The sequence below is a fragment of the Lissotriton vulgaris genome, chromosome 5, assembly GCF_964263255.1.
Source record: "Lissotriton vulgaris chromosome 5, aLisVul1.2, whole genome shotgun sequence".
In the NCBI taxonomy this organism is placed as follows: Eukaryota; Metazoa; Chordata; class Amphibia; order Caudata; family Salamandridae; genus Lissotriton; species Lissotriton vulgaris.
In genome coordinates, this window is record NC_141693.1 from 104,078,003 (window position 1) to 104,105,068 (window position 27,066).

The window sequence follows — 27,066 nt, forward strand, 5'->3', positions numbered from 1 at the left end:
ATCACTGGACACCCGATGTGGTAATACTGCACCCAGAAATCTTGACATTGCAAGGTGTGGTAATTTCCGTGTGTGGTATTACGACACTTATGTTGGAAAGACCCTTATGATAAGGGAATTACCACATAAACCAGGGTTTCTGCACTGATTTTCACATGCTTTTTCACTCCTTCCAAGATCTGCAGACCTATTCCACTAGAAATGTGCAGATGGGGCAGTATTACTGCATTTTCTGTAAACCCACACGTTCCACAGCTGGATGAATCAGGCTTTCCTCAACTCTGGAAATGAAGGCCTTATGGGTACCACAGTTAATGTTGAAAGTACTTAAGACTATTAATCCTCTCCTAGTGACCCAAAGAGTTACTAAATTGTGAAACATCATAATGTTTTATTTTTTCTGATGGAGTAATCTTCAGATTATTTAGAACTCTTGTTAAAGACCATTTCTTTCTCTGTCTTTCAATTGTACACATTCACTTCAAATGCTTGCATTGTAAAATTATTTTCCCCACAAAATTAAAATGGAAAAATAGTCTCATTTAATAAACAGAAAAACAATATTCATTTTCTAAAAAATCTATCCTCATGATGGGTTTTGAATACAGTGTTTCTTTGCAAGTATTTGTAGTTCTCAAAAGTTCTTTGTCAGTAATTCATTAATTTTGTCTAGTGTGTCCGCGCAAAGCCTATTCTCATCTAAGCTTACTTGAACCAAAAAACTGTGTGTGTTGGTGGTCAGGCTTTCAATTATCGCAGCAGCTCCATCCTCTCCTATGTTGTTTGAGTCAAGATCAATTTTGGTAAGGCTCCGGTTTACTTTAAGCATGTCTGCCAGAAGTCTTGTCCCTTCATCACCAAGATTATTCTCATCTAAGAGCATGTGGGTGATATTGGTGTTAATCTTCATGCTGTCAAAAAATTCCATCCACCCTTCTAAGCTTTCAATGTTGTTTTGGGCCAAGCCAAGGTACTGGATGGGAGGATTCATTCGAACAAAAGAGGCCACACTCCATAGCCCTTTGCTCGTGAGTTTGTTGCCGCCAATATCTAATTCAATGAGATTTAAAGAATTTGATGGGTTGGTCTCTGTTTTTGGAGAGACTTGCAGCTTGGCTTTATCTTTTGTGAGCAAGTCTGACAGTTCACTCATTAGTTCTGTGATACCTTCATCACCCATTTCATTTCCAAATAATCTGCAATAGGAGAAAAAGAGAAAACAAAGAAATATTTGTTTAAGACTCTCTTGATTGTTTTTTAGTCATTGAATAATTGCAAGTATTGTGAGTTTGTCATACTTCTTTTTATCCGATGTACAAATCTATTTTGCTATTAATATTCATATTGAAAAAGTCGATGTCAATGTGAATAACGATTCATTCACATACAAAAACGAAATTGCATCTTTATTGACGAGTTTGCCCGTTGTGAACTCAACATCTACTCCTTCTCAGAAATATGTAGTTAGGCAGGCCTTGAGATTGAGGCCCCAGGTCACTGGTTGACAGATCACAGGTGGGGTAGCCAGCAGACACACACGAGCAGGAAATCCCAGATCAATTCCACAAATAGATACAGTGACACCACAATGGTCCAGGGAGATTGGCCCTTATAAAGCACACATGGTCGAAGGGTGCGCACGTTCCCAAAACACCATAAAGTTAGTTGCCACATGACATTAGGAACACTGCCAATCAGGAGACAGCACACACAGTACATGCAGTCATTACACACTCCCCATGCCGGACATCTTGACACGTTATTTACTGGCTGCATTGTGTCAATGCAAGGTTTAGGTCCGCCTGGATTCCTCATCCAATAGATTAATTAATGGCTCCGAAGACAGCGGTCCACATTCCTTTCCAAAAAGGAATGGCGAAACCATTTTATTGCATCCAATCAATGGTATAAAAGTCTATGTAAGTTTGATTGTAAATTGAGACAGTCCTCAGACCCTTTACCTGTGACTGTGCTACCGGCCGCTCTATTTAATTAAACTAACTGTTCCTGTTTTACCAAACACCTCTTGTTTTTTCAAGGTATTTCATGTTCAAGCAACATTAGAAAGCCTGCATTTGCAAAATCACAGGGTTTGCGACAACATAGTGGCTTTTTCTATTTACAAACACCATTTTGCAACATGCAAAAGCCTTGCAAAATGGGGTTTGTGATCCATTCTGAATCACAATTAGGAGGAGGGGATGAAAGGGTCATCTCTTCCTGAGTGCAAGTTGACATGATATTCATCGAAATTTTGTGACCCCAATTGCCAACGATTGATAAATTCAGAGGAGGAGAATGATTTGCAAAGGGGAAAGACCCTTTGTAAATACCTGCAGGCAACCTCAGGAACAGCAGGCAGTGGTCCACTGACTGCTCATCCTGAGGTATTCCCAAATGGGATGTTACTTTTTGGCTACTTCAAAAAAAAGTTTCATGTTTGGCAATGAAAACACAGGGATGGTTGTCTATTGTTTCTTGCAGGCACCCAGCTCCATGCCTGTAGCCAATTGCAAATAGTGACTCTCCTAATTAATATTCCAAAGGCTGATTTTTCTGTGACACCTTGCGACTGGAGATTTGCAACATTAGTACATCAGTTGAACTGCACAATTAGAGACAGATCGCAAAGTTACTGTGCAAGTTGCAACCACTTTTTGCTACCGGCCTGTTAGTACATAAGATGCCTCGGTTCTTAGCACTTCTGATATTCTTCTTTTGTGCCTATGCACTCTCTTACCACCTCACACTTAATATTGTTTTCTTCTTCCTCTCTCCATACATGTGCTTCTCTAAATGCTTGTCAGAGAAGGGTGTGAATGGGTTTACTATAAATGTAGGTCAAATCTAGTGAAATGCTACATTTTATATTTCATAATGTGCCCTTCTTCTGTGATGTCACTTCCGACCTCTCCAGTATGCCTCTCATGATAATTACTAAGGCTATATGGTATTGAAAAAAAACAGTTACATTGTTTGAAGATATTTATGGTTTTAGGAACTAAGTAAATGTAGTTGTTCGCTACAGGCACATAGATCTACCAGTGATGAAGTTGTATGTTGTTTAAGCAGTTGTAGACAAGTAGCATTATTGAGGTTTCCTGTAAATTAAGACGTCATGCGTTTATCTCCTTTAGTAGTTTGAGTTGTTTGAGTATGAAGTGTTATTGCACCTTAATGTTAAACACAAATAGGCCCATTCACAAATTGGGTGTCAACCCTACCAGGGGACAAGAAATCTATTTTTGGTTGTTTTACCCCTTGAATGCGCAATTTGCAACAATGCAGCTGTAGATGTTTCAGAACTTTAACCCCAGCCTCAGATAGTTTTGCTATTTTAGGGTATTTATTATCCATGATATCATGGGCAATCAATACCCCCAAAATATCAAAACTATCTTAGGCAAGGTACAGCAAACCATTCTACCGGAAACATTTTTTTAAATGTAAATCAGGCCATGTCCCTTAAAGGAACTAAGTCAACTTAAAATAAATATTTACCTTTTGGTAAGACATTGGGGGAGTGTTGGAAATGGCCCTTTGTGCAGTTTTATCCCCAAACTTTTTGCTTCTTCCTCCCTTGTGTTTCCTGACCCGTGGTTGTTGGCAATAAGACTCTGGACCCTTTACCACTGCTGGTCAGTGCTAAAGTGCGTATGCTCTCTGTATAAATTGTTATTGTGATTGGTTATCCATGATTGGCATATTTATTTTACCAGGAAGTCCCTAGTAATGTGCACTGAGTGTGCCAGGGCTGGTGATTCAAATGCTACTAGTGGGCCTGCAGCCCTGATTATGCCACCCACATAAGTAGCCCTAAAATGGTGTCTCAGGCCTGCCACCGCAGTGCCTGTGCGCAGTCTGTGAACTGCCATGTCAACCTGGCCAGTGTCCCCACTGACCAGGCCTAACCCTTCCCTTTCTGTGCACATTGGACACCCCCAGGGTACCCCCCTGGGCAGGGTGCACTCTATGTGAAAGGTAGAGCATGTACCAGTGTGGGTGACATGCTCTGGTAGTGAATTACAGCCATTTTCGTTTTTCACTATTGAAAGGCTATGTTGCCCATAGGCTATAATGGGGATTGCTGTGTATAGTATTTACCTGCATATCTTCCCAGGAGAACAAGATAGGACATAAACATCTGGTATCCCTGAACTCAGAATTTAATAACACATCTTTTAGGAAGGATGTTTTTCCTGTGTTTGAGAACAGCACTTTTAGAAAGTGGCTGTTCTCTTGTTTAACCTTTCTGTGTGCCTTGGCCTGTTTGTGAATTGACTGTCTGGTTTGTGAGTGACAGGGGCTGGGTGGCTCCCAGAGGCTGAGTGAGTCATCTCTGAGCTGAATAGCTCCGTCTGCATCTAGAGTGGTGGGAGGGAGTAGCACCTGGGCCTGAATAGGCATGTGCCTGCCTTCCACAATGCAGGCTCCATCTCCTGCTGGGCAGCTGCCGATCCTGCCCCTCTCTCTGAAAAGAGAGGAGAAGACAGAAAAACAAAGTGCTCAAGGACTGGCCAGAACTGGTTATGCCTCAGCCAAGGCCTCTCTACCCCCAGAGAACAAAGGAAAGACTGCTATAAGAAGGGTTACCCAGACTACAGAAAATTAGATCATCCTGGAATCAAGAAGGAACCTCTGCCAAAGAGAAAGCTGGAAGACTGAAGAGGAAGGACTGTCCTGCTGTGTGTTTGTGGGCTGACCTGCAGTTGCTTTGCTGATAAGGAGAGGGGAAGCACTTTGTTGTTGCTTTGTCCCCTTGCTTGAAAAGATCTCCAAGGCCCTGAGGAGAGCTAGCTTCCTGTTAAGAAGTCCCGGAACAAAAGGACTTCACCCCCAGCTTCCCCCTGAACTCTGCTGAGAGAGGTCTGCCCTTCCTAGAGTGCTTGCTACAGTGTGGCCTCTGGAAGTTTTGCTTGCTGTTTGGGGAGCTGGAACACAAGAAAAGAAGAAGATCCACAATTTATTTATTTTATTTCTAGAGTTTTATATAGCGCGAACTAGACCCGAGACATTGTTGGAGCGCTTTACATGAGCACCAGTTTTGTTAGACTGACACATGCATTTTTGTTAGGCACGGGGAGATTAAGTGATTTGCCCAGAATCACAGGATAGTGAGCATTGTTGCTGAGACTCTAACCCGGTTCCCCAGCTTCGAGGTCGACCGATCTAGCCGCAAGGCTACATTCAAATTTAAAAACAGACCTTTTGGAGAGCACAGGGAATAAGGTGAGTTGGAAGAAAGGGACAGACTAATTTGCTTGGTCAATCAAAGCAAAGAACATTTATTAGGGGACCCTCTACTGCTCTCAGATGAAATGGAAACAGAGGATATTTGTGATTGCTTATTTTGGAAAACATACCGCTATGACAAAATCTCGACTTGCTTACAAATGACTAAAAATTAATGTATTTATCTGCTATTTGCGAGGAATAAAGTCCAATCTATTCCAGGTGTACACTTGGATTCTGCTTTTCGTTTATCAATGAAAAACTATAGAAAGAATGCTATTTTGAGATATTATCAAGGTTGCACTGCCAACGAGCAATGGGGGTGTGTCTGTGGTCCATTCCATTTGTTCAGCTGGCTGCTGTGGATCAGAATTTTCAACTTTATCTCTACAGAAGGAGTAAATCAAGTCACAGGTAACAGGTTTGAATTTCTGTTCTCCCATTTTGAGTTACATATCTTGGACTGACCTCTATCAATAGGCGTGTTCAGATCACAGGAGGAGCTAAGAGTAGTTGGTGGTAACTGCTGTTCATGAAATTGATGGGTGAAGGGGTTGAGTTTTGAGAATGTTTTTTTCTTGAAGCTGCCTTGAGAGTCTCCACAATTTTTGTACGCATCGCTCGCTTGCGGAGCGCATCGTCGACAGTGCGAGAGTATTCCCGTCGCAGTGAAGATCGTCGCTGCAAGAACCAATGCATCGTTCGCTTGTGAGAGAAGAATATTGATGCTGCGCCGCGCATCGCCTCCGCACCTGAGATCGTCGCTGTCTCGGAGATCGTTGCATCGTACCTTTGCGAGTCGCTTTATACCGAACCTGCGCACCAGAATCCATACAAGGTATCGCATCCCTCCCCATGCAGAACGGATTCATCGCAAGACGCCCGCTGCATCCAACGGGGCTGTCGCATCGCCTCCACAGGGTCTCAGGAGTGTCGCATCGCTTGTTTTCCACCGCTGCAACTTCTTTTTGGAACTTTGTCGCATCCACAGGTACTTTGGGCTAAAGGTGACGCAACTTTGAACTATTTTACCACAACTGTGGATTATTTTTACGCAAACCTTAAGAACAATTTTAAAATCATATCTTGAACTGTGTATGTTGGATTTTTTTTCTTTTGGTCTTGTTTAGTTTAGAATAAATACGTTTATTTTTCTAAACTGTTGTGGAGTCCATTTGTGGTGTTTTCACTGTGAGCATTGATACAAATACTTTACACATTGCCTTTAATAAGCCTGACTGCTCGTGCCAAGCTAACAAGGGAGTGAGCAGGGGTTATCTAAAGAGTGTATCCTCCTTACCCTGACTAGAAGCACGGGTCCCTATTTGGACCGTGGTACCTACCTCTGCCAACTAAAGACCCCTAGATCTAACAGGTAGTATGCTGTAATTTCCATTCACGATACATCATTTTGTTGCAATTATCCTCCCAGACTTAATTCATGTATTAATTCTTTGACCCACTATGTTAATTTCTTTTTCAGAATGTGGGGTACCCTGTACAGTGCTTCCTTACTTACAGGAGTCTTTTAAGTGAAGGCTTTGCTTTCAGTAGTTGTACAATATTGTGAGCAGCAGCTGAGCTGAGATTGTTCAGATTAAGGTTTATCGTTTCGATTTCTGATTGGCTTTCGATCAAGGCCTTCGTCAGAAGCTCCAGTAATTCATCGGTCATGCCAGTGTTCCTGAGAACCAACTGGTCCACCTCGTCACATTCTCGCAGGACAGCCAGCAAGTCGGCAATCTGTTAGGAGAGAAAGCACACCACTCATCACCCATCATACTTACTGCAGAAAAGAAACTACACCTTTACGTATCACACACCCACATACCAATCTGCTGGTTGGTGATAGTCTTACTACAAACATCTGGACCGACAGCAGGATATGATGTGGCTGAGACAAAGCAGGCTCAGACTTCCCTTTTTGGCAACAGGGAAGCAAAAGGCTAAACCGTGTCCTAAAAGTATAGTTCTTAATTAGCACACCGCAAAAAGGCTTAGCAGCTATTGGTGACTCTGCAAAATTGGAAAAGGGTGCATTTTGATAATTTGAAATTCCAAGAACTTTGTTTTTTAATGTAGCCTCTGGTAAAATTCTGCTATTTCGCTGGGAACATTTCCTGCCAAATGTTTTTTTTTTTTTTTTTTTTTTATCCTCATATTACGTGCATAGCTCCAATCTATCAAAACCAAAGGACCGCCACAGAGCAAAGAAAAGAATGGTCGCGTGCAGTGCTGTCTCAGCTTATAGCTGGTAGGAGAAAGTTCATTCGGGAAGGAAGAAGACCGGTTCCCCTCAGCACCAATCACAACAGCCAAACATGATTTTGCTTAGGGATGTGCCTCAGGAGATAGTGTCCAAATTATCGAGACCCCCATAGCTCCAAGACTGACAGTCATGGCAGCAAGGATAAGCAATGTACGTGTTAATCATAGGACCTGGGGAAAAAAAAAAAAAAAAAAAAAAAAAAAACCCCAGGTTTATCGCTACTATCCCAGCATTGCCCAAAAAGCTCTCCTATTGGGGTTTCCTGCTCTGGCAAGATCGAGTTTGGAAATTTGAAGAAGTGAGACTCGCCATTCATGCTCTGTAGGTGGTTGAGCGTCTTTCCAATGCCTACATATCTCCCTACGCGCCGCTAGAATGGAGTAGAATATTAGATTGGTTGCGGCATTTCGGATTTTATTCTTGAGACCAAATATAACAAGAGCAAGGTCTATGGAGATATGTTCACCCAGGAATTGTGAAAGCTTATTACTAATGGCTTCCCAAAAAGCGGATAAATTTGGACATTCATAAAACATATGAGTGTCTGATGCTGCGATTAACCCGCATCTTGGGCATAAGACTGGGCCTGTTAACGAAAACTTAGTCAACCTCTTAGGGGAATAGTATGCCCTATGTATAGTGAATAAGTGGTTTCTACGAAGCCATGCCGGTTTAACTAAGTCCCAGAGCATTGAGCAAGAAGCTATCCAAAGTTCTTCAACATCTACGCCTGGCATTAATTTAGCCCATAGTGACGTCGGTAGATGAAAGTTGGCATCTATTTCATCGATTATTTTGTTATACCAACATGAAATTTCTTTTTTTGCGACTGGACTGTCCAAGAGGCAAGTTACTAAGTCACTATTGCCACCTATAGGCAGCTTACTAATCCGTGCTGGCTGCTCTTTGTATGCCTGTGACCAGCTGGAAATCTGAATATATTTAAATCTTGAGAAACTTGTGCCTACTCTGTTTGTTAAATAGTCCCATGGAAGTAATGTCCCATCCATAAACAGGTCGTCCCACCTATTTATACCCGCCTCTATTAGCGGGTTAATAAGGGCATCTGTTGTCCATGAGGGGGGGACGGGTAGATCCCATATGGGAGCCCTCCCAGAGTAGTATCCAACATTTATCGCATGCCTCACTTTATACCAGGTAGATGCAATCCCTTGTAGAACTTTCAATTTAATTTTCTTGAAGAATTTGGGGTCACCAAATTTAAACAAAAATGCAGATTGGTCTACTCCTTCACATTCAAGTAACGTAGAGAAAAGAAGGCCCAGCCCTATTAAAGTAGGGGTTTTCAGTAGCATACGGGTGTGCGTGAGCTGAAAAGCCCATGCATAGATTTGGAGATCTGGGCCAGCCAACCCTCCCTTCTCCCTCCGTCGCCTGATTTTTTTCCACGAAATTCTTGGGCTCTTACTATTCCAGATAAAGCTGGTAATCGCGCTCTGTAGCTTTGCAATCAATTTTGAATCGAAAAAAAGTGGAATAGAATTGAACAAAAAAGAAACTTTAGGTAAGATACTCATCTTCACTAGGTTGACCTTTCCCAAAACAGTGAGAGGAAGGTGTGACCAGTCTCTCATATGTTTCCGGCACTCTGCAGCTATTTTATTGAAGTTAAGTGAAGCAATCAAATTGATGTCTTTAACTATATTGATCCCCAGATATCGAAATTGAGTTTTAGATGTGCCATTGTTGCCAATTGAGTTACTATTCCAGGACATTGACTCTGTCTTTTGGGCATTAATCTCGTACCCAGAGACTTTACCAAATTTTAGGGCCTGGTCAATTATTTCTGGGTATGCTTCATCATAGTTCGTTGTAAAAATCATAATGTCATCTGCATAAAGTGCCACCTTTTTATCCCAACCACCAAAAATAAAAGGTTTAATGAGTATGCTGTCTCTTAAGGTTTGGGCGAAGGGTTCGATATAAACATCAAAAAGAAGGGGTGACAGGGGACAGCCCTGCCTAGTTCCCCTCGTGACCCTGAAGGTCTCAGTCAAACCCCCGTTTATCAAAAGTGCGGCGGATGGACACCTATATAACAAATTCAACGTTCTCAGAAATCTGTCCCCCACATTGAACTTCCTCAAGGCCTCCGACAGGTACAACCAATTCACCCTGTCGAAGGCCTTGGTTGCATCCAACGTGAGGACATCCAAAGGGATAGCCTCCTTTATAGCGATGTCTATAGAGCCTAGTAATTCATACGTGAGCTCACAGAGCTGTCTCCCCTTTATAAACCCCTTTTGGTTATATGCTATAATATCTGGCACCACCCGACCCAACCGTTTCGCCAATATGGTGGCAAAGATTTTATAGTCGGCGTTTAATATAGAAATAGGTCGATATGAGCCGCAGTCTGTAGGAGGTTTGCCGGGCTTCAAAATAAGAGTTATAGAGGCATTGTCCCATGATTCAGGTGGTATTTCGCCGTGTCCTAGAATTTGGTTAAAAAGAGTCACTAGAATTGGAGAGACCTGAGTAATAAGTTTTTTATATATTTCGCTTGGCAAACCGTCCGTGCCTGTAGCCTTTCCTCCCTTTGCTTTCTTTATTGCCTCTTCTACCTCTGTAACAGTTATCTCCTCATCCAAAGAGTGGTTCTGTTCTGGTGTTAGAGATGGTAGAGAGATACCTGCTAGCCAACTCGTGATGTCATTCTGGGTAACGTTTAGGTCATCTTTATAGGTGGATTGAAAAAAATTTCTAAAGACTACTCTAATTTCATCATCCCTTGAAAAGGTGCCCTCCGTGGATGTAACAGACGAAATGTTATTTCGAACCCGGTCTGATTTAATTTTCCAGGCAAGTAATTTCCCTGCTCCCTCCCCATATTGGAAATGCGAAAGCTTACTTGCCTCCCATCTCTGAAGGACCCGTTTCTCTAGAACTGCGGATAGTGAGTGCTTTAGCCTATCCAACTCAGCGTGTTTTCCGGCGAGGTCGTTGTCGATTACTCCTGTATTATCTATATCGGCCTGTAGTAGTAAGATATTGTTTTCGATAATGGTTACTTCCTCTGCATATTGTCTTCTTCTATAGGCCACTTTGTTTTTAATAAGACCTCTCAATGTACATTTAAATGCATCCCATAGAATTCCTATTGGGGTTGTACCTATATTAGTGTTAAAAAAGTGGCAAGTTTCTGACTGTAGAGATTCGATATCCTCTGTTGTTGTGAGTAACGACCTATCAAAGGACCACATTCTTATTAAAGGTGGCGTGTCCAAATTTAGTTCTAACACTATTGCGGAGTGGTCAGAGAGATGCATTGGATTATAGTATGTTGAGGTAATATTATCAACCAGAACTCTACTAGTGAGAATAAAATCAATTCTTGATTTGTGTCTATACTTCGAGTTCCTGAATGAGAAATCTTGCCTCAGACCCTCCCTAAACCGCCAAATGTCGATAAAATCGTATTGGTTCATTAAGCCTACTAAGCAAGATCTAGATTTAGAAGTGGTCTTTTGTCTGCTGTTAGGGGATTTGTCTAGAAGTGGGTTTAAAGTGATGTTAAAATCCCCAGCTATAATCACCGGGTCTGGGAAATTTAGTAGGTGATTGAAGAGGGTTTTCAATACAGAGGGGTCGTCGATATTTGGACCATAGTAGCCCACTAATGTTACCTTCGCTTCTCCTAACTCTACTGCTGCAATGACCCAACGCCCTCCAGGATCCACCTTTTGTTGTTTTATCTTAAACCTTACTGATTTTTTGAAGAAGATCGAAACCCCCCGTATATTAGAACCTTGTGTTGTGGAAATAGAAGATACTATCCATCTATTCCTTTGGACCAACTCGTGTATCTCACTTTCTGTTAGGTGTGTCTCCTGGAGGATAATGATCCCCGCATCAGTATCACGAAGATATTGCATAATTTTATTCGCTCGAGGCTTGGTGCGGAGACCATTAACATTCCAGGATAATAATTTGAGTTTACTCATCATGTTGTGGTTTTAGGTTGCTTGGTAAGGCTAACTGTAGGACTAGTAGAGTATATGACTGTTTGTATAGATTCATGTTATCTAAAATGAGATGAGTATAAAACCTTGTATCCACAAACTTAATTAAACGCAATGATTGGAGCTTTTTTATGAAAATGTGCTTATGCCCCACCACCCCCCCGTGCCCAACCCTCCCCCCCTGGGAAAACCCTGTGCTCACCACCCGGAAGAGTTTCCGGAAGTAAGTGCCCCTAGCTCTTCCCCATCTCGACCTCTGTGTGCCTCTACTGTATTTAGTGTTAACTCGCCATTGAATGTTCTACACATCTTATGGGCAAATGCTATTCTTGTGTTAGTTTAATTAGTTTATGTTATTTTTCATTTTTTATTTTTTGTTTTTATATATTCTTTCCCTTTTTATATCCTTCTTTCCTTTTTTATTCCTTTATTTTTTTCCTTTTTTTTTTTTTTTTTTCCCCCCCTAATCCCGTTTTTTTCCTGATAATTCGATATTTAGCAAACAATCAGATTTTCAACAAGACTCTTTTTTTTTTTTTTTTTTTTTTTTTGTTTTTGCACATAGGCACATAGGCATTAAGAACTACACTGATGGTGTTATTATTATACGGTTTCAACTCCTCACAATTTTTACTCCCTCTGTTTCCTGTTACCAAAAGATAATAGAAGATCGTCCGCGGCCTGCACTGATCTAATGTTGTACATTTTGTTGTCTAACATTATCTTGAGTGACGCAGGAAAACCCATCTGTACCGTAGCACCAAATTTGCGAAAGGCATCCATCCTCTTGCCTAGCTCCCACTGTTTGTCTAAGGTGAACCGGGACAGATCAGAACGAATTTGGAAATTGAAGCCTTTATATGCTTGTGATTTTAACCTAAGCGCTTGATTCAGAATATGCTCCTTCAAGGAGTAAGTATGAAAGTTTACCAGAATTTTCCTGGGTTTAGTCCGCTGTGGGTTAAGTCTGAAGGGATCCCGGTGTATGCGCTGTATGTCCGTTGCTAACTCCTCAGTGGAGTGTGAAAGATTTAAGGTTTCCTTTAGTAAAGTGATTATAAAACTCTTGATGTCTGTACCTTCACTTCCTTCTGGAACATTCAAAATGCGTATATTACTACGCCTCGCGTTGTTCTCTAAGGTTTCCATTCTCTCTGACAGAGCTTGATCGTCTCTTCTCAGTCTAGTAATATCTTCGATGGTGCCCTCGGCCCTCATCGTTATCTGACCCACAGTTTCCTCCAATGCTTGGGTTCTTAGTGACAAGGTAACTATTTTCTCATCGAGAGACTCACAAAAGCTCCTTATCTCTCTTTGATTAGAGGCTGATTCGGCGAAGCCTTGCTTAATCTCCGCTGATAGAGCTGTGAACATTGATTGTATTGAAGACACAGAAATGGGTTCTGAGAGTGACCCGGCCACCTCGCTTGATTCTTGGAAGGTTGTAGGTGATTCAGAAAATATGCCAGCCTCAAAATTGTCTTCCATGCTAACTGGATCAACTGGATCAATACTAATGACATCGCAGATAGAGGCGCTGGGTCCAGCTGCTGAAGCTGCTAAGGCAGAGGGAAGTACTGTTTCACCTACTTCCCTTGACATGTCTATGTTTTGCACAGCTAGGTCTGCAGTATTCTTAAGCATTAGATTCTCTGCGTCAGGCACGGCAGATGAGCTCTTTTCTAGTCTTGTTATGTGAGAGGTATCAGAATTACCGGGTTGAAGCTGAGGTTCTGAGGATTTAACAGGGGCTAACTCTATGCTCTCTATGCTCTCTATCACAGGGGACAGAACATGCCCGTTACCTGACATGATCGCTACACCTGGCAAAATTTCCCTGATGCTGCTTCTGTGTTGCGAATGCTCTTTATCAATATTCAATATCTGTGGGACAACCTTGAAATATGAGCGCAGAGATGGAGTTATTTTAGATACAGAGTCTGTGGAGGATTTAGCTTTACTGCGTTTCCTGCCCCTTTTTGCCTTAACCTCAGTTGACAGATAAGAGGATGTTTCCCGAACAGCGTTTAAATTTGGAGAGTTTGAAAGAGGGCTTTTCCCAAACTCAAAAACCTCCCTACCAGCCTCCTCCTCCAATACTTGTGGCGCACTTTTAACTCCTTTTTTACGGGATATACTAGATGTACTAATCCCCAATACACCCTTAGCTGCACCTCTTAACTTCCTAGCAGACTCTGCAGTGCTCATGTGTCCCAGAGGCAAACTTACAGTTTTTTGGAGTTTTCTGGCGTTTGTTTCCGTTTTTGTGTAGAGATCACCTTCTGTAGTAAGCCCCTTGACTTCACCCTCCTGTGCTGTTTGGGAGAAAGGTGGGACCTCGGGCGGTAAAACAGTAGTACCAGATGCCGGCTTAATTTTGTAAAAAGCACCGCTGGTAAGAGTAACGCTGCGGAGGCACCGAATCCGCCTTGATTTGCGGAGCTCCAGGGCTGCTTGTTCCCAGCGTAGCAGCTCAGCTGTGGGCTTCCCTGGACGTGGGCGTTCACCTCCGCTGCAAGCCGACTCCAGGGAACCGCCGCGCCCTTTTTCCCGCACGCCGAGACTGACCGGCCGATCGAGGCACATCGAGAACAGTGAAAAAAAAAAAGAAAAAATAAGAAAAGGCTCCAAATCACAAATCCACCAAAACGGAGCGAAGCGAAGTTGAATAATGTGGTCCTGACTGCCGATACCATAGGCGAGCTAAATTCACCAAGAGTCAGGCATCAGGAGACGAGACGGGAGCGGAGCACTGCTGCAGTCAGCCGACTGCCGCCATGTTTTCCCCATTTCCTGCCAAATGTTGTTTCAACAAAATATTGTGCTAGAAAAATATTGTTCAAAATTAATTTTTGTTGATGCCAATTTTATTAAACCATTTTTGATAAATGAGGCAACTATATTTTTGCACGTGTTTTCTAGCAATTAAAACAACCTTAAGAAATGTGAGAAGTCTGTCAAATATTTTTCCATAATTCTAAGAATAAAAGTTCCACAATTTCTAAGACACCGAATTTCAGTATCATTGGTATACATAAGTCCTCAGCGAGGAAAGCAAATATTCAGAAACAGCATTTATTCATTTATTTATATACATTTGTTTTAAATTATGTGTTAGTGGCATTTACAGTACAATATAGGAATCTAGAGGAACAAAATTATGGTTGACAGTAATGCCATTGTGTGGTTTCTGATATTAATATTTTGCATTTTGTATGGTCGTTGAAGCGTATGGTTTGCCATTTTGTAGAATGGCAGTTAACATGTTTCTTGTTATTTTGTTCAAAAACTATCTGTCGTAGAAGAATAAGGTGGTACTTTATATTATCTTGCTTTCTTTGATCATTATTCAAGAATCTGTTTACAAACTTTTCAATCAGACATAAAAGCAATTGGAGTGGTTTATGATCACTTGCTGGTAAACAGAAAGCAAGCTCAAGTAATGACTACTCTGCCTAATGTCATAAATTAAGGAAACGAAATATCTTGCTGATTACAGATACAAGAGTTATTCCTATATCTGGTAAATAAGCAAACTCATTAAATACGTTATTTCTAGGATGATGGACGTCTCAAGACTGGGTGAAAATGACGCCACAATAGCATTAATCTGGTAACTTGTAACCAATATCTGGACCCACATCTGGAATATAACTAACCATAACTATATTTCATAATGAAATTCATTTTATGTAAATTGATCTCATGTGGATAGCCTGACTTTTGTGAACTATCATTGGGCCCTTGAAAGCTCGATATTATAACAACAGAGGTGGGCTCACGATGAGACTGGATTTCACAGTCACAGTCTTTAAAACACACACACACACTATATATTATATATATATATATATATATATATATATATATATATATATATATATATATATATATATATATCTTTTTAAATTATACCTGGGTTCGCAGAGCAGATCCTTTGTCTGTCTTTTCTTCGGTGTGTTCCTCTTGGTCTTTCTCCTTTAGTTTTAAACCTGTTTATTGGGCAAAACACCATGAACACAATTGTCAGAAGCGGATAAAAAGGACATTACATGTTTAACTCCACACATTTCACTCTTTATTAGAATGAAACCTTAAAGAAGGAAAAACCAATGGCCACTGCTCCCACCAAGTGGAAAAAAGAACAATAAAGAAGGAATTGAGGTGGAGGGAGAGAACGAAACAGGAAAAAGGAGGAAAGTGTAAACAGACAAGAGGAATGCTACCAGAAGAATCAAAAGGCATGTTCCCAGGAGATGTGGGCAATGTGTGACTTGTAGGATTAACAAGGTCTATAGATATCCAGGGGAGGTTTCAAATACTGGTGTCTGCCAGACTTGTTCAGGACATCCTTCCCTGTTTGACATCCAAGAAGACATGCTTTGCTTGCAAAACTCAATCTCTTATCATCACTGATTATCCATTTCTTGCCAAGGAGCAAAAATGATTCAACAAAGGGAAGAGGTCTTTGATGGTAGCGTCGGATTCTTGCCTCCTCCTCTGACTAGCACAGCTCAAGAAAAATCGAAATTTTAGTAGCTGAAAAATGTGCATCCCATTTTGACCACTAAGTGTAGGACAACGTCTCAATACCAAGGTCTTCCCAAAACTAGAATGATGGTCTCAGCACCAGGACTCTCAGCCCATGTCCTCACATTTGGGTATGAAGCAGCGTGTGAATTTCGAAGGGAACTCGAGGATAATCTTCCAGCTCGATGGACTGTAAGAGCAGAGATGAAATAATTTGTACCCCACATTTTAAAGGGTTTTTAAGTTAATTTTCCATGCAGCATAAGAAAGTCCATGAAAGTTTTATGTGTCTGCATCACTTCCCTTCGTCACTGAACGTGTACCTAACTTATTTAAGTCCTTGGATCTGGGTCTCTGTACACTCAGGTTTGGAAGCTAAGAGGCATATGAATGAAAGTTTGGTTTTGCGATTCTCAAATAGTGACAAGATGTATGTAGGAGGATTTGCAGAAAAGATTTGTGAATCCTACATATTCCTACATATTCCTTAATTGCGAATCGCAACGTGCGATTTGCAATTTAGGAAGCCCTCCCAATTCATTCCTATGGGCCTATAGGAATGAATGGGAAGACATTCTTAATTTGCGATTAGCAATTTCAAGGTTGCAAGGGTCTCAAAAGGACACCCTGTTGTACCCCTGTAATATGCATGGGTGCACATGTGGCGCACATACATGTTCTAAGGGCATGTATGTGCGCCACATTGCACTTTGAAAAATGCAAAAAATGCATTTTCCAATTTCCTGACTCTTGACCCCCAGACAGCCGATTTTGACCCTGTCACGGGGAATCCTCCCTCGCTGCCGCCATCAACAGCGAGCGAGCTAGCTCCGCCCACTTCGCCGGCCACGCCCCCTTCCACCAGGTTAAAAGGGCGTGCTGATCACTAGCGCGTCCACTCTAACATTCTCCTGAGGCGGAAAGCCGGGAGCGCCGCTGATCTGTATTTTTAAAATAACTTGTGTAAATCTGTGTTTTAACTTACCTGCATTAAAGCAAGGATTCCTGCCTGACTCTTGACCCCCAGACAGCCGATTTTGACGCTGTCACGGGGAATCCTCCCTCGCTGCCGCCATCAACAGCGAGCGGGCTAGCTCCGCCCACTTCGACGGCCACGCCCCCTTCCACCAGGTTAAAAGGGCGCGCTGATCACTAGCACGTCCACTCTAACATTCTCCTGAGACGGAAAGCCGGGAGCGCTGCTAATCTGTATTTTTAAAATAACTTGTGTAAATCTGTGTTTTAACTTACCTGCATTAAAGCAAGGATTCCTGCCTGACTCTTGACCCCCAGACAGCCGATTTTGACGCTGTCACGGGGAATCCTCCCTCGCTGCCGCCATCAACAGCGAGCGAGCTAGCTCCGCCCACTTCACCGGCCACGCCCCCTTCCACCAGGTTAAAAGGGCCCGCTGATCACTAGCGCGTCCACTCTAACATTCTCCTGAGGCGGAAAGCCGGGAGCGCTGCTAATCTGTATTTTTAAAATAACTTGTGTAAATCTGTGTTTTAACTTACCTGCATTAAAGCAAGGATTCCTGCCTGACTCTTGACCCCCAGACAGCCGATTTTGAGGCTGTCACGGGGAATCCTCCCTCGCTGCCGCCATCAACAGCGAGCGAGCTAGCTCCGCCCACTTCGCCGGCCACGCCCTTTCCACCAGGTTAAAAGGGCGCGCTGATCACTAGCGCGTCCACTCTAACATTCTCCTGAGGCGGAAAGCCGGGAGCGCTGCTAATCTGTATTTTTAAAATAACTTGTGTAAATCTGTGTTTTAACTTACCTGCATTAAAGCAAGGATTCCTGCCTGACTCTTGACCCCCAGACAGCCGATTTTGACGCTGTCACGGGGAATCCTCCCTCGCTGCCGCCATCAACAGCGAGCGAGTTAGCTCCGCCCACTTCGCCGGCCACGCCCCCTTCCTTTTCTCCTCTTCCTCTTAACGCCCATATAAAACGATGTGTATGGGCCGGAGGTGCAGCGGACGGGCGCAGCGGGCGCGACGATTGCGCGCCGAAGGCGCGCCTAAGGCAAGCCTGTCTGCGCCCGTCCGCGGCTGTCCGGGGCTAGGGGCACGTCACTCTGCCCAATTTATCACCTACTCCCCCGCCCAACTCCGCTGCCTCCGGGGCCCATGGCCTTTACCAGCCTCTACCTGTTCCCGCATTTCTTCTCTCGGCCTGTCTCCTGCTGCTTTTCCCGCCATCCCTCCCCTTCAACTCACCCCCCCTCATCCCTCCGGAGGTAATGTTAACCCTGGAACCTCTAAAACCCTCTCGGCATACTATTTAAACACCCGGTCTGCAGTAGCCCACTCGCACGAACTATCGGTGCTGCTGGACCTTCATGCCCCAGATCTTCTTTTTTTAACTGAAACATGGTTTTGCGATGACTCCCTCCCCGCTCTATTGGCCACTCTCCCAGCCCCATATTACGCTCTACGCGCGGATCGCCAAAATGGCAGAGCTGGGGGCGGCGGCGCGGTCATCGCCCGAACTGACCTCCCCTTTCAAACTCTTTCTCTGCCAGATATTGCCACTACGGAGTATCTAGCTATCCGTACCACTTCTATTACACCCCCCCTCACTTGCATACTCACCTATCGTCCCCCTCAATCCCCTTTATTGTTTCTCCCTGATTTTCTGGAAGTTTTGGCCACGATCACAGTTAACAACTCCTCCATTTTACTCTTGGGTGATTTTAATTTTTGGCCCTCAGACCCCGCAGAATGCCCATCCTCAAAAGAATTTTCAGATACCCTTCAATCTCTTAACTTTACATCTCATATTCACTCTCCTACCCATATCAAGGGTCACATCCTAGACCAGATTTGGTCCTTGAACTGTCCCGTAGAGTCCCTTTCCATCTCACCTTGTACATGGTCAGACCATCATCTGATTTCATTTGCCCTTCCCACACACCCTCCGGTCAAGCCCCCACTTCCTAAGAATATCTGGGTTCGCGCTTGGGGGCGAGTAGACCCGGAAAATTTATCCACTCTACTCACCACCTCCCACCCCTCCCTACAAGGTCTATCCACCCTTTCCCAGGTCACGGCCATTGAACAGTGGCTTTCCTCAGGCTGCGACTCTATTGCCCCTCTGAAACGGGTCACCTCTAAGCGAGAGAAGGATGCCAACCTGTAGTTTAATGAAGATCTCAAGGCCACCAAACTAGCGGTACGTCGAGCGGAGCGGGCCTGGAGGAGAAACTACTGCCCCTCACTGCGATTGGAGTTCATTAACATCCTGACTCAATATAAAAAGGATATCTTGGCGGCTAAAACAACCTATTTTTCCTCAAAAATCCTCGCAGCTGAGAACCAATCGAGGGAAATCTTCTCGATTGTGCACAACCTGGCATTTTCCGACAGAACCACTCTGAAGCCCACCCCCTCCCAGGAACTCTGTCACTCCCTCAACAATTTCTTCATTCAGAAAATAGCCACCATTAAAGCCAACATCCCTCCCCCCTCTCCTACTTTTGTGGATCCCCAGTGTCCTCCCCCCAAGGAACATCTCACTACCCTCCCTTCTCTGACCAAGGAATCCCTGACTTCCATAATTCCCCTTGTCAAATCCGGCTCCCCGTTAGATCCCTGCCCTGCCCACATTCTCCGTCACATCTTTACTACTTGCCCAGACCCCCCCCCTTCACCTCCTCAATAGCTCTCTCTCCCAGGGCGTGGTACCTAATCCACTCAAAACAGCAGTCATTGTTCCCATCCTGAAAAAGCCGGGCGCAGACCCCTCAGTCCCCGCCAACTTTCGCCCCATCTCTCTCCTGCCTTTCCTGGCGAAAGTGCTCGAGCGCCATGTCACCTGCGCTCTGAGCTCTTTTGTGGAGAAGTACGGGGCTCTTGCCCCCCGCCAGGCCGGGTTCCGCCCCGCACACTCTACGGAGTCCGTAGTCCTTTCGGTCCTTGACAACCTCAGGGAGGGAATGGACACTAACCAGACCCAGGCCTTGGTTCTCCTCGATCTCTCAGCCGCTTTTGACACGGTTGATCATACCATCTTGCTTTCCCGTGTCAGGGCGGCGGGGATCGGGGGCACCGCGCTGGTTTAGTTATCCTCCTTCCTGAGGGACCGCACCCAGGCAGTTCGCCTGGGTGATTTTACTGCGGACTTTCGGAAAGTTCAGTGCGGGGTCCCCCAAGGCTCCTCCCTTTCACCTCTTTTGTTTAATCTTTACATCGCCCCTCTTATTTTCTCACTGCAGCAAATGGAGGTCACCGTATTTAATTATGCGGATGACCTCCAGCTTGTCTTTAATCTGTCTTCTTCCCCTGCCCTTAACTTCCAATCTATCATGATCCATATCCAGGACTGGATGAACCACAACCATCTGAAACTCAATCCAGACAAGACTGAGCTGGTGTTGACGGGTGGGTCATCCAGCCCCTGGTCTTCTTTATTTTGGCCCCCTTCCCTAAGCCCTCCACCTGTCCCCTCTACCTCAGTAAAAACATTGGGCATTAAACTCAATTCTCAACTCACCCTTCACTCCCAGGTTAGTCCTGTGGTTTCTTCTTCCTTTCTTTCACTGCGCACTATACGCAAGGTGTCCCGCTTTTTTTCTTTTGATGCTCTGAAATTGATCACCCTGGCAATGGTCATCTCCCGCCTGGATTACGGCAATGCCTTATATGCAGGTATACCTGCATATAGCTTAAGGCATCTGCAGCAGATCCAAAAGCAGGCGGCGCGCCTGGTGTTCAAACTTCCAAAGTCTCACCACATTACTCCCCTCCTCAGGTCCTTACATTGGCTTCCTGTCCGTGCCCGTGTCCAGTTTAAGCTTGCTTCCATCACCTTTCAAGCACGACTGGGCACGGCACCGGCTTTTATCTCATCTGAGATCATCCCCTATGTTCCCTCCAGGGAACTGCGTTCATCCACTCAATCCCTTCTCACAGTCCCGCGGTTCCGGAGAAAGAAATGGGGAGGTTCGAAATTTGCGACCCTTGCCCCGCTCTTCTGGAACTCCCTGCCTCTCGAGCTTAGAGCCTTAACTCTTTATCCGCAATTCCGGAAACAGCTCAAAGCTCATTTGTTTACCAAATCTTTTAATTAGTTCATTAGCAGTTTTGTTTTCTTTTGACTCAGCTCCAGCTCCTTCGCACAGATATCTGTTAGTTGCAGCGCCATGAAACCGCTGGTGTATGTGCGCTTTATAAATAATTTTAAATTCAAATTCAAATTCAAATTGCAAATTACCACCAACTTGAAGTTGGTGGTAATTTGCGTTTCTTGAGGGACAAATTGCACTTTTTCTGTGCTTCTTACATTGCATTTAAGGAATTGCAATTTGCGATTTGTTAAATGCAATCGCAAAATAGGGAATCGAAAATTTTGCGATTCCTTATTTTGCGAAGCAGTTTTTCAATAATACATACCACTGAGCCCAATTGCGATTGCAAACGCCAAAATTCTGCGAATTTCGACGTTTGCGATTGCAATTTGGAATGATACATATGGCCCTAACTCCTTTATGCTGCCTTCACCGAGGACAGTTTCCATTCAATACCTTTGGTCGAAGTCTATATCTCCTTCAACACATCAAAAGTAACTACCCCTGAATAAGAGTGTCCACCCAAGTGACTTTTTACTCCAACTTTTCAGGAAGATGCTAGGTTGAGACTGGTTTTTTTTTACCCTTTTTTGGTTCTTCTTCAGTTCAGTTAAATGCTACTAGTAGTCACTTCTCAACATTCACACTCAGCAGCCTCATGCAAACAGGCACCTTCTTCTACACAGCAAGCACACAAAAGGTGGGTACCTCACCATACTTAAATTGCACCTCTCAAGATGATTGTCATGAATCGGGGGGAAAGCATGGCAATGCACCTAGAATGCTTTCTTTGTCTCAAACCACCAGCAATTTCCTCAGCCATACCAAGGGTACTCTGCAATTCCTAGATCTGATCAAAGTCCCTTTGTCTATTCTTCTGTGGCCAATTCTCTATGTTGGGCTTAATGGAAACAGTACTTCTGATCATGCTTCTATTTTTCGAACTGTTTCTAATAAGATAAAGTGGTCTCGGTTTGGCTGTTTTGGGCTGGACCTAAGGCTGGGTTGTTCTTATTCCCAAGTTTCAGTCAGTTTCTGGAACCTTGCAAGAACTTGACTGGTTGCCGGTGAAGAAAAGAGTCCCATTCAAGGCCCCCTGTCTAGTCCACAAATCTCTATACGGAGCTGTCCAAGGCTACTGCAAGAAACATTTACTAACATTTACTAACTCCAGAACAATCAATGTCCGGAAAATCAGGAGATCCAACTGGGGGGTGGGCGGAAGCTTCTTCCACACCACAGCCTATCTCTGGAACAACCTACTGTAATAACTAGGTCTGACTTTCAGAAAACACCTTAAAAACTGGCTGTTTTACTGTCCTTAAATCGAGAGGTATTAAAAACCACACAAAAAAACAGCACATCTGTAGGATTACATGAGTCAGTAGGGTACACCATCGCCAAGACGCCATTTGCATTCGCGCACTCTTGAAAATATATCAATATCAATATTAATGTAGGGCCAAACAGATTTGCAAATGACTGCTTGCCTCCTGCAGTGCTGCAGTGGGCAAAACACATGGATTGGAATGTTCCCCAGAGAGATTGTTTGTTGCTGAAACTTTTGCAGACACTCCTACAATCACCTTTTTGTTTTCCTTTAATCTTGCTACCAGCAAATCACAACAGATGCCATTATACAGCATTAGGTCACTGAACCATCAGGTTTTGCATGTCTCTCATGTGTCATATGCTCCAAGCAATATACAGGAGTAGTGTGTGTTTTATAATTCCTTTACAGATCCCTTGTAGACAAAACGTGTGCAAGGCTGGAATTGAGCCTCGTAGCCGAGGTCATAAACTGCAGGTCCATTTCTGGTTTCAGACAAGTGAAAGAAGAGCTCTGAATGTAGATAAAGAAGTCTGTGCATCCCAGAAGACCCTATACGAGACCACCTCACTTCATCTTAAAGGTGCATCTCATCCCCTCACAAGGGTGTAGAGCAGCAGGTGAATTTAAGCACGATTGTGTGTGAAAAATACCTCCCATGGACTCCTAATTATACTTTGACTAATTTCACAAACCTCCAGATGATCCCGAAACACCTTTTCACTTGGGCACAGTTTGTGACATCTAGTGTACTGTGAGTACTCTCCAATTTGTTGAAAAAGAGGCAAAATGCAGTTTCTTCTCTAAACAGCAAATGGATTTTGCGCGAAACCTAGCATTTTTCTAATACTAAGTTATAACTATTTCAGGCCCTCTTTCTTTGCCAATGGTTTTGTTATGTGCTCTGATGATTGGAATATATCACCACGACTTAGGCCCACTTTACGATGGCAGGCAGACCGTCAACAACAGCCTGTCGGTGAAAGTGTGCCTGATATCCAGGGCATCAGTCTGACTGCCGCATTTCTTTGCAGCCGGTTGGACTGCAGAGGTCGGGGGTAGGACCACCACCTCCGACAGGATCCAAGGTCCCATCGGGAGGAGGTCGGACTCCTATCCCTATAATGGTGGCGGTGCCTGCGCAGGCACCGCCGTAGGAATTAGGATGTACCTTTCTGATTGCCTTATAATGGCAGTCCGACCACCATGAAAAGGCAGATGGAAACGGACATTGGAGCCCCAAGCACGGCCTCTGTACCCCGTGGGCTACTGCTAAGCCCTGGAGGCACATGTAGTGCCCCCACACATCCATTCACCATATACCATGCACCACATGGTGCCTGGCACACAGTGCATGGATGTGCGCAAAGTGTTTTTTCTGCTGCTGCTTTTTCTGCTCCATAGCACAAGTGACAGTAGTAAAAAGCACTTTCCGACCGCCATTCTGGCGGATTCATCATAATTGGGCGGGTTGGCCGCCCTCTCATTGTCGGATGGTTTCTTGCCCGATATGATGGCAGAAGGCGGTCTGACTGACCGCCATCATAATAAGGCCCTTAGAGTTGAGCTTATCGACATAATATAAGCAGACCAGGAGTGAGACCAAACCATAAAATGTTATAGTAAATCAATCCTTGTAATCCTTATTTAATGTTCCAGAATAGCCTTGTGATGTAATTCTACAATTAGCTTACCTACAGAAAGTTTGACATAGGCTTGATATATTTTATCTGCGTATAAATGTAGAAGTTGTGTTTCATTTTTCCAAAAATATAAATGAGCAGTTAAAGAAAACATGAAATGACATTTTAAAGCTACTTTTCTCAAGGATCAGGGAGCATCTAGGCAGCTGTGAAGGCCAATCACACTTATCGGTACAAAGGACCTCCGGTACTTTAAACTACCAACATTTTCCTTTCCCCATTGATCAGAAAGGAACCCATACCTTTTAGTTTTTTACTAGAGCTCATCATCTTTGTTTTTAGATGTTTGCCACTTGATTTTTATTTCACAGACCTTTCAACGAGCATCAACATTGTATTTTAAGAGCTTGCTCAAAGTAACCACAAGGGGGAATGCTGCTGGAGACTTCATGTTGAAAAGCCCCTATCCTTTGTCTACCCTTTGTCTCCAACCCCAGAAGGTGTCTCCTTTGACCTGTTTTTGTGTTGAAACAAAGTCACGTTAACTGCCTTAAAATAGACCGGATATTTTGCCTTGGTCTGAGTTCTAATTGCCATGTACTCCAGAAGAATGGCCCTCAGTTGGTTCCAAAAGGTTACATTTATACTGAACACAAGCAAGAAATCAGGATATTTGTTTGCACACCCCTGCCTGATTGAAGCAGCCACAGTATGTGCAGAATATACATTTGTGATATTTTACCTGGCTCTACCAGGGACTTCCCAAGGTTGACATCCTGACCTGGCTGCAACACTGCCGATCCACGGATGTCACTGGTGTCGCTTGAGTCACTGAGTTCCACGTCAGATCGCGTGCCATCCTTGCAATGTAGAGCAGTGACCAGCTTTTCCTGAAATGACCATTCTAGTTTAAAAGAAAACAAGTGATCTATTGAAACACTGGTTGTCTACATACAACACAGATTATATTGCTTAACATCACAAAACAATATCTTGTTATGTTCTCTCATTGATTATCAAACCAAAACTTGATTCACAACTCCACAGTCTTTCCAGCAAAGCTTACATATGCATTTTCATGTGTGTGGAAGACGCTGATTGTATGCATTTGTAATGAATATTAACTTTGCTCCAGTTTTTTGCAGTGCACCACTCTTATCTATGTGTTTTTGTTCAAATAAATTATATGCATCATTGCAACCATACCTAGCACAAACTCAAAGACACCTCTTGCTATCATGAATAGTTGTCACAGAACAAACTTGTCAATTTTCAACTTTACACGGTTTCTGGTTAAAACAGATGTAACAATATCACTCTGTTAAAAGCGGAAAGCTTCAGTATAAAAAGTACAAAAAACAATAAATTGTGAATGCATAAACATTCTTGACTATGTTTCATGAAACTTCTTTTTTTATGTAGAAGTGTAGAAGTTGGTAAAATGTTTTAGTCAAGTTTTTTTTCCACTGTTGGCCTTCACAAAGTTTCAGCTGAAGTCTTACCAATTCTTTGTGTTTTCCTTTGGGTAACACTTGCTATACAAAAAAATCCTTACCTGTGTGAGTTTGCCCCATGTTGATGGTCCACATTCACAATAATTAGCAACATCACCTGGAACAATGACTAACCTTTTGATTGGTTTGGACATGCATTTAGAGACTTCAACTAAATACTTTTTCTACACGTACCCATATGGAAACAAGCCGGGCATTGCAAGAAAGTTAATAATGATTGAATCTGGAAGCTACTACTTAATTAGTTTCTGATATATCTCCCATTAACCTTCAATTTCATATATAATTATAAAAAGCTGGTTGTTCCTAAAATGTACATTCTGTTTCTGTAGACTGCAAAATATGTAAACTTAGCTCAGCATTAAGTGGCGCAAAGTGCTTCATCACATTCTCAGGACTGGCTTGTACTATATTCAACTTCAAATGATTAAAGCAAAATATATTATGAATCCAGGAAACTGTGTTAACGACTAATGCACATTTTCAAGTGAGAGTAGAGGCAGCAAATGTTGTGGCAGACTATTCTCTTGATTCTTAAATATTTTAATTTGTCTCCTTGTTCCATAGTATCTTTGAAAGTGCCCCTTCACTCCACACAAGGTACAGTTAAAACATATATGCACTCAGGAGCACTGTGAAAGCTGAATTTAAATGCAAGAAGCAGCTAGTTAAATTATACCAACATTTAATTTATGATATGGTCGGTGGAATTACTCAGTATGTGAGCATAAACTTTAGACCAAGAAAGGCCATCAGTTTGGCAACAAAACCAACCAATAGGCCACCATCTGCTTAGGTTGATAGTTTAGCTATGTATTGACCTACCTTCTATATATTGACCTATCCCACTAAGATATTCTTCCTTCCTAAAATGAGTGGGGGCTCTACAGAAACAAAACACAGCGGACACCCTTCTATAGTATGAAGAGTGAGGATGGAGAGGGCAAGACTTTACTGGGAAAGATAGACGCTTGAGATGTCCTTACATAGTGCCCCTTCCATAGCAATGTTATTAAATTCATGGGGAATTTGGTCTGCCAGAGTAAGGCCCATGAGACATATTCAAGCTCATAAGTCCTGCTGCAGGAACATTTGCCACAAGACCAAGAACACAGTAGACCAGTCTGGTGTCTATAGCCAGGTGCACACTCCTTCAGAGCAGTTTATTGCTCTGGATGCGGATGGACTGAACAAGAGCAACAACCAATTGGCCAAATCTCCAGGCATATTTACATCCACCATGGTTGCTACAAACATTATGTAATCAACAAGGACTAACTATATGTGACCGTATTATAGGACTCAGAACTGTATTGTCAGCAGAAACCCATTAGGTTTTGTGATGAAGCCCTCGACCACCAACCTGGTTGGTGGCATGCTTCATCATCGGGCCCACCCGGTGACACCGAATGTGTCCCGGGTGTGCTTCGACGCATGATTACAGCGGAGCAGGTATATTACTGAGAGTGCAGTGTGGTGGTGTGGAAAGTGA

General features: G+C 43.3%; 1 protein-coding gene across 1 annotated transcript in view; it reads right to left on the minus strand.

Annotated features, from left to right (window-relative positions):
• Nucleotides 1-634: 634 nt before the first annotated feature.
• The window catches only part of LOC147710300 (uncharacterized), a 42,667-nt gene continuing 16,235 nt past the window's right edge, over nt 635-27,066 (minus strand). Inside the window, exons 4-7 of the mRNA XM_086919342.1 lie at nt 24,803-24,964; nt 15,400-15,476; nt 6,752-6,975; nt 635-1,196 (exon numbers count right to left, since the gene is read on the minus strand). Coding sequence (XP_086775468.1) covers nt 635-1,196; nt 6,752-6,975; nt 15,400-15,476; nt 24,803-24,964 — 1,025 coding nt within the window. The remainder of the gene's footprint in view (nt 1,197-6,751; nt 6,976-15,399; nt 15,477-24,802; nt 24,965-27,066) is intronic.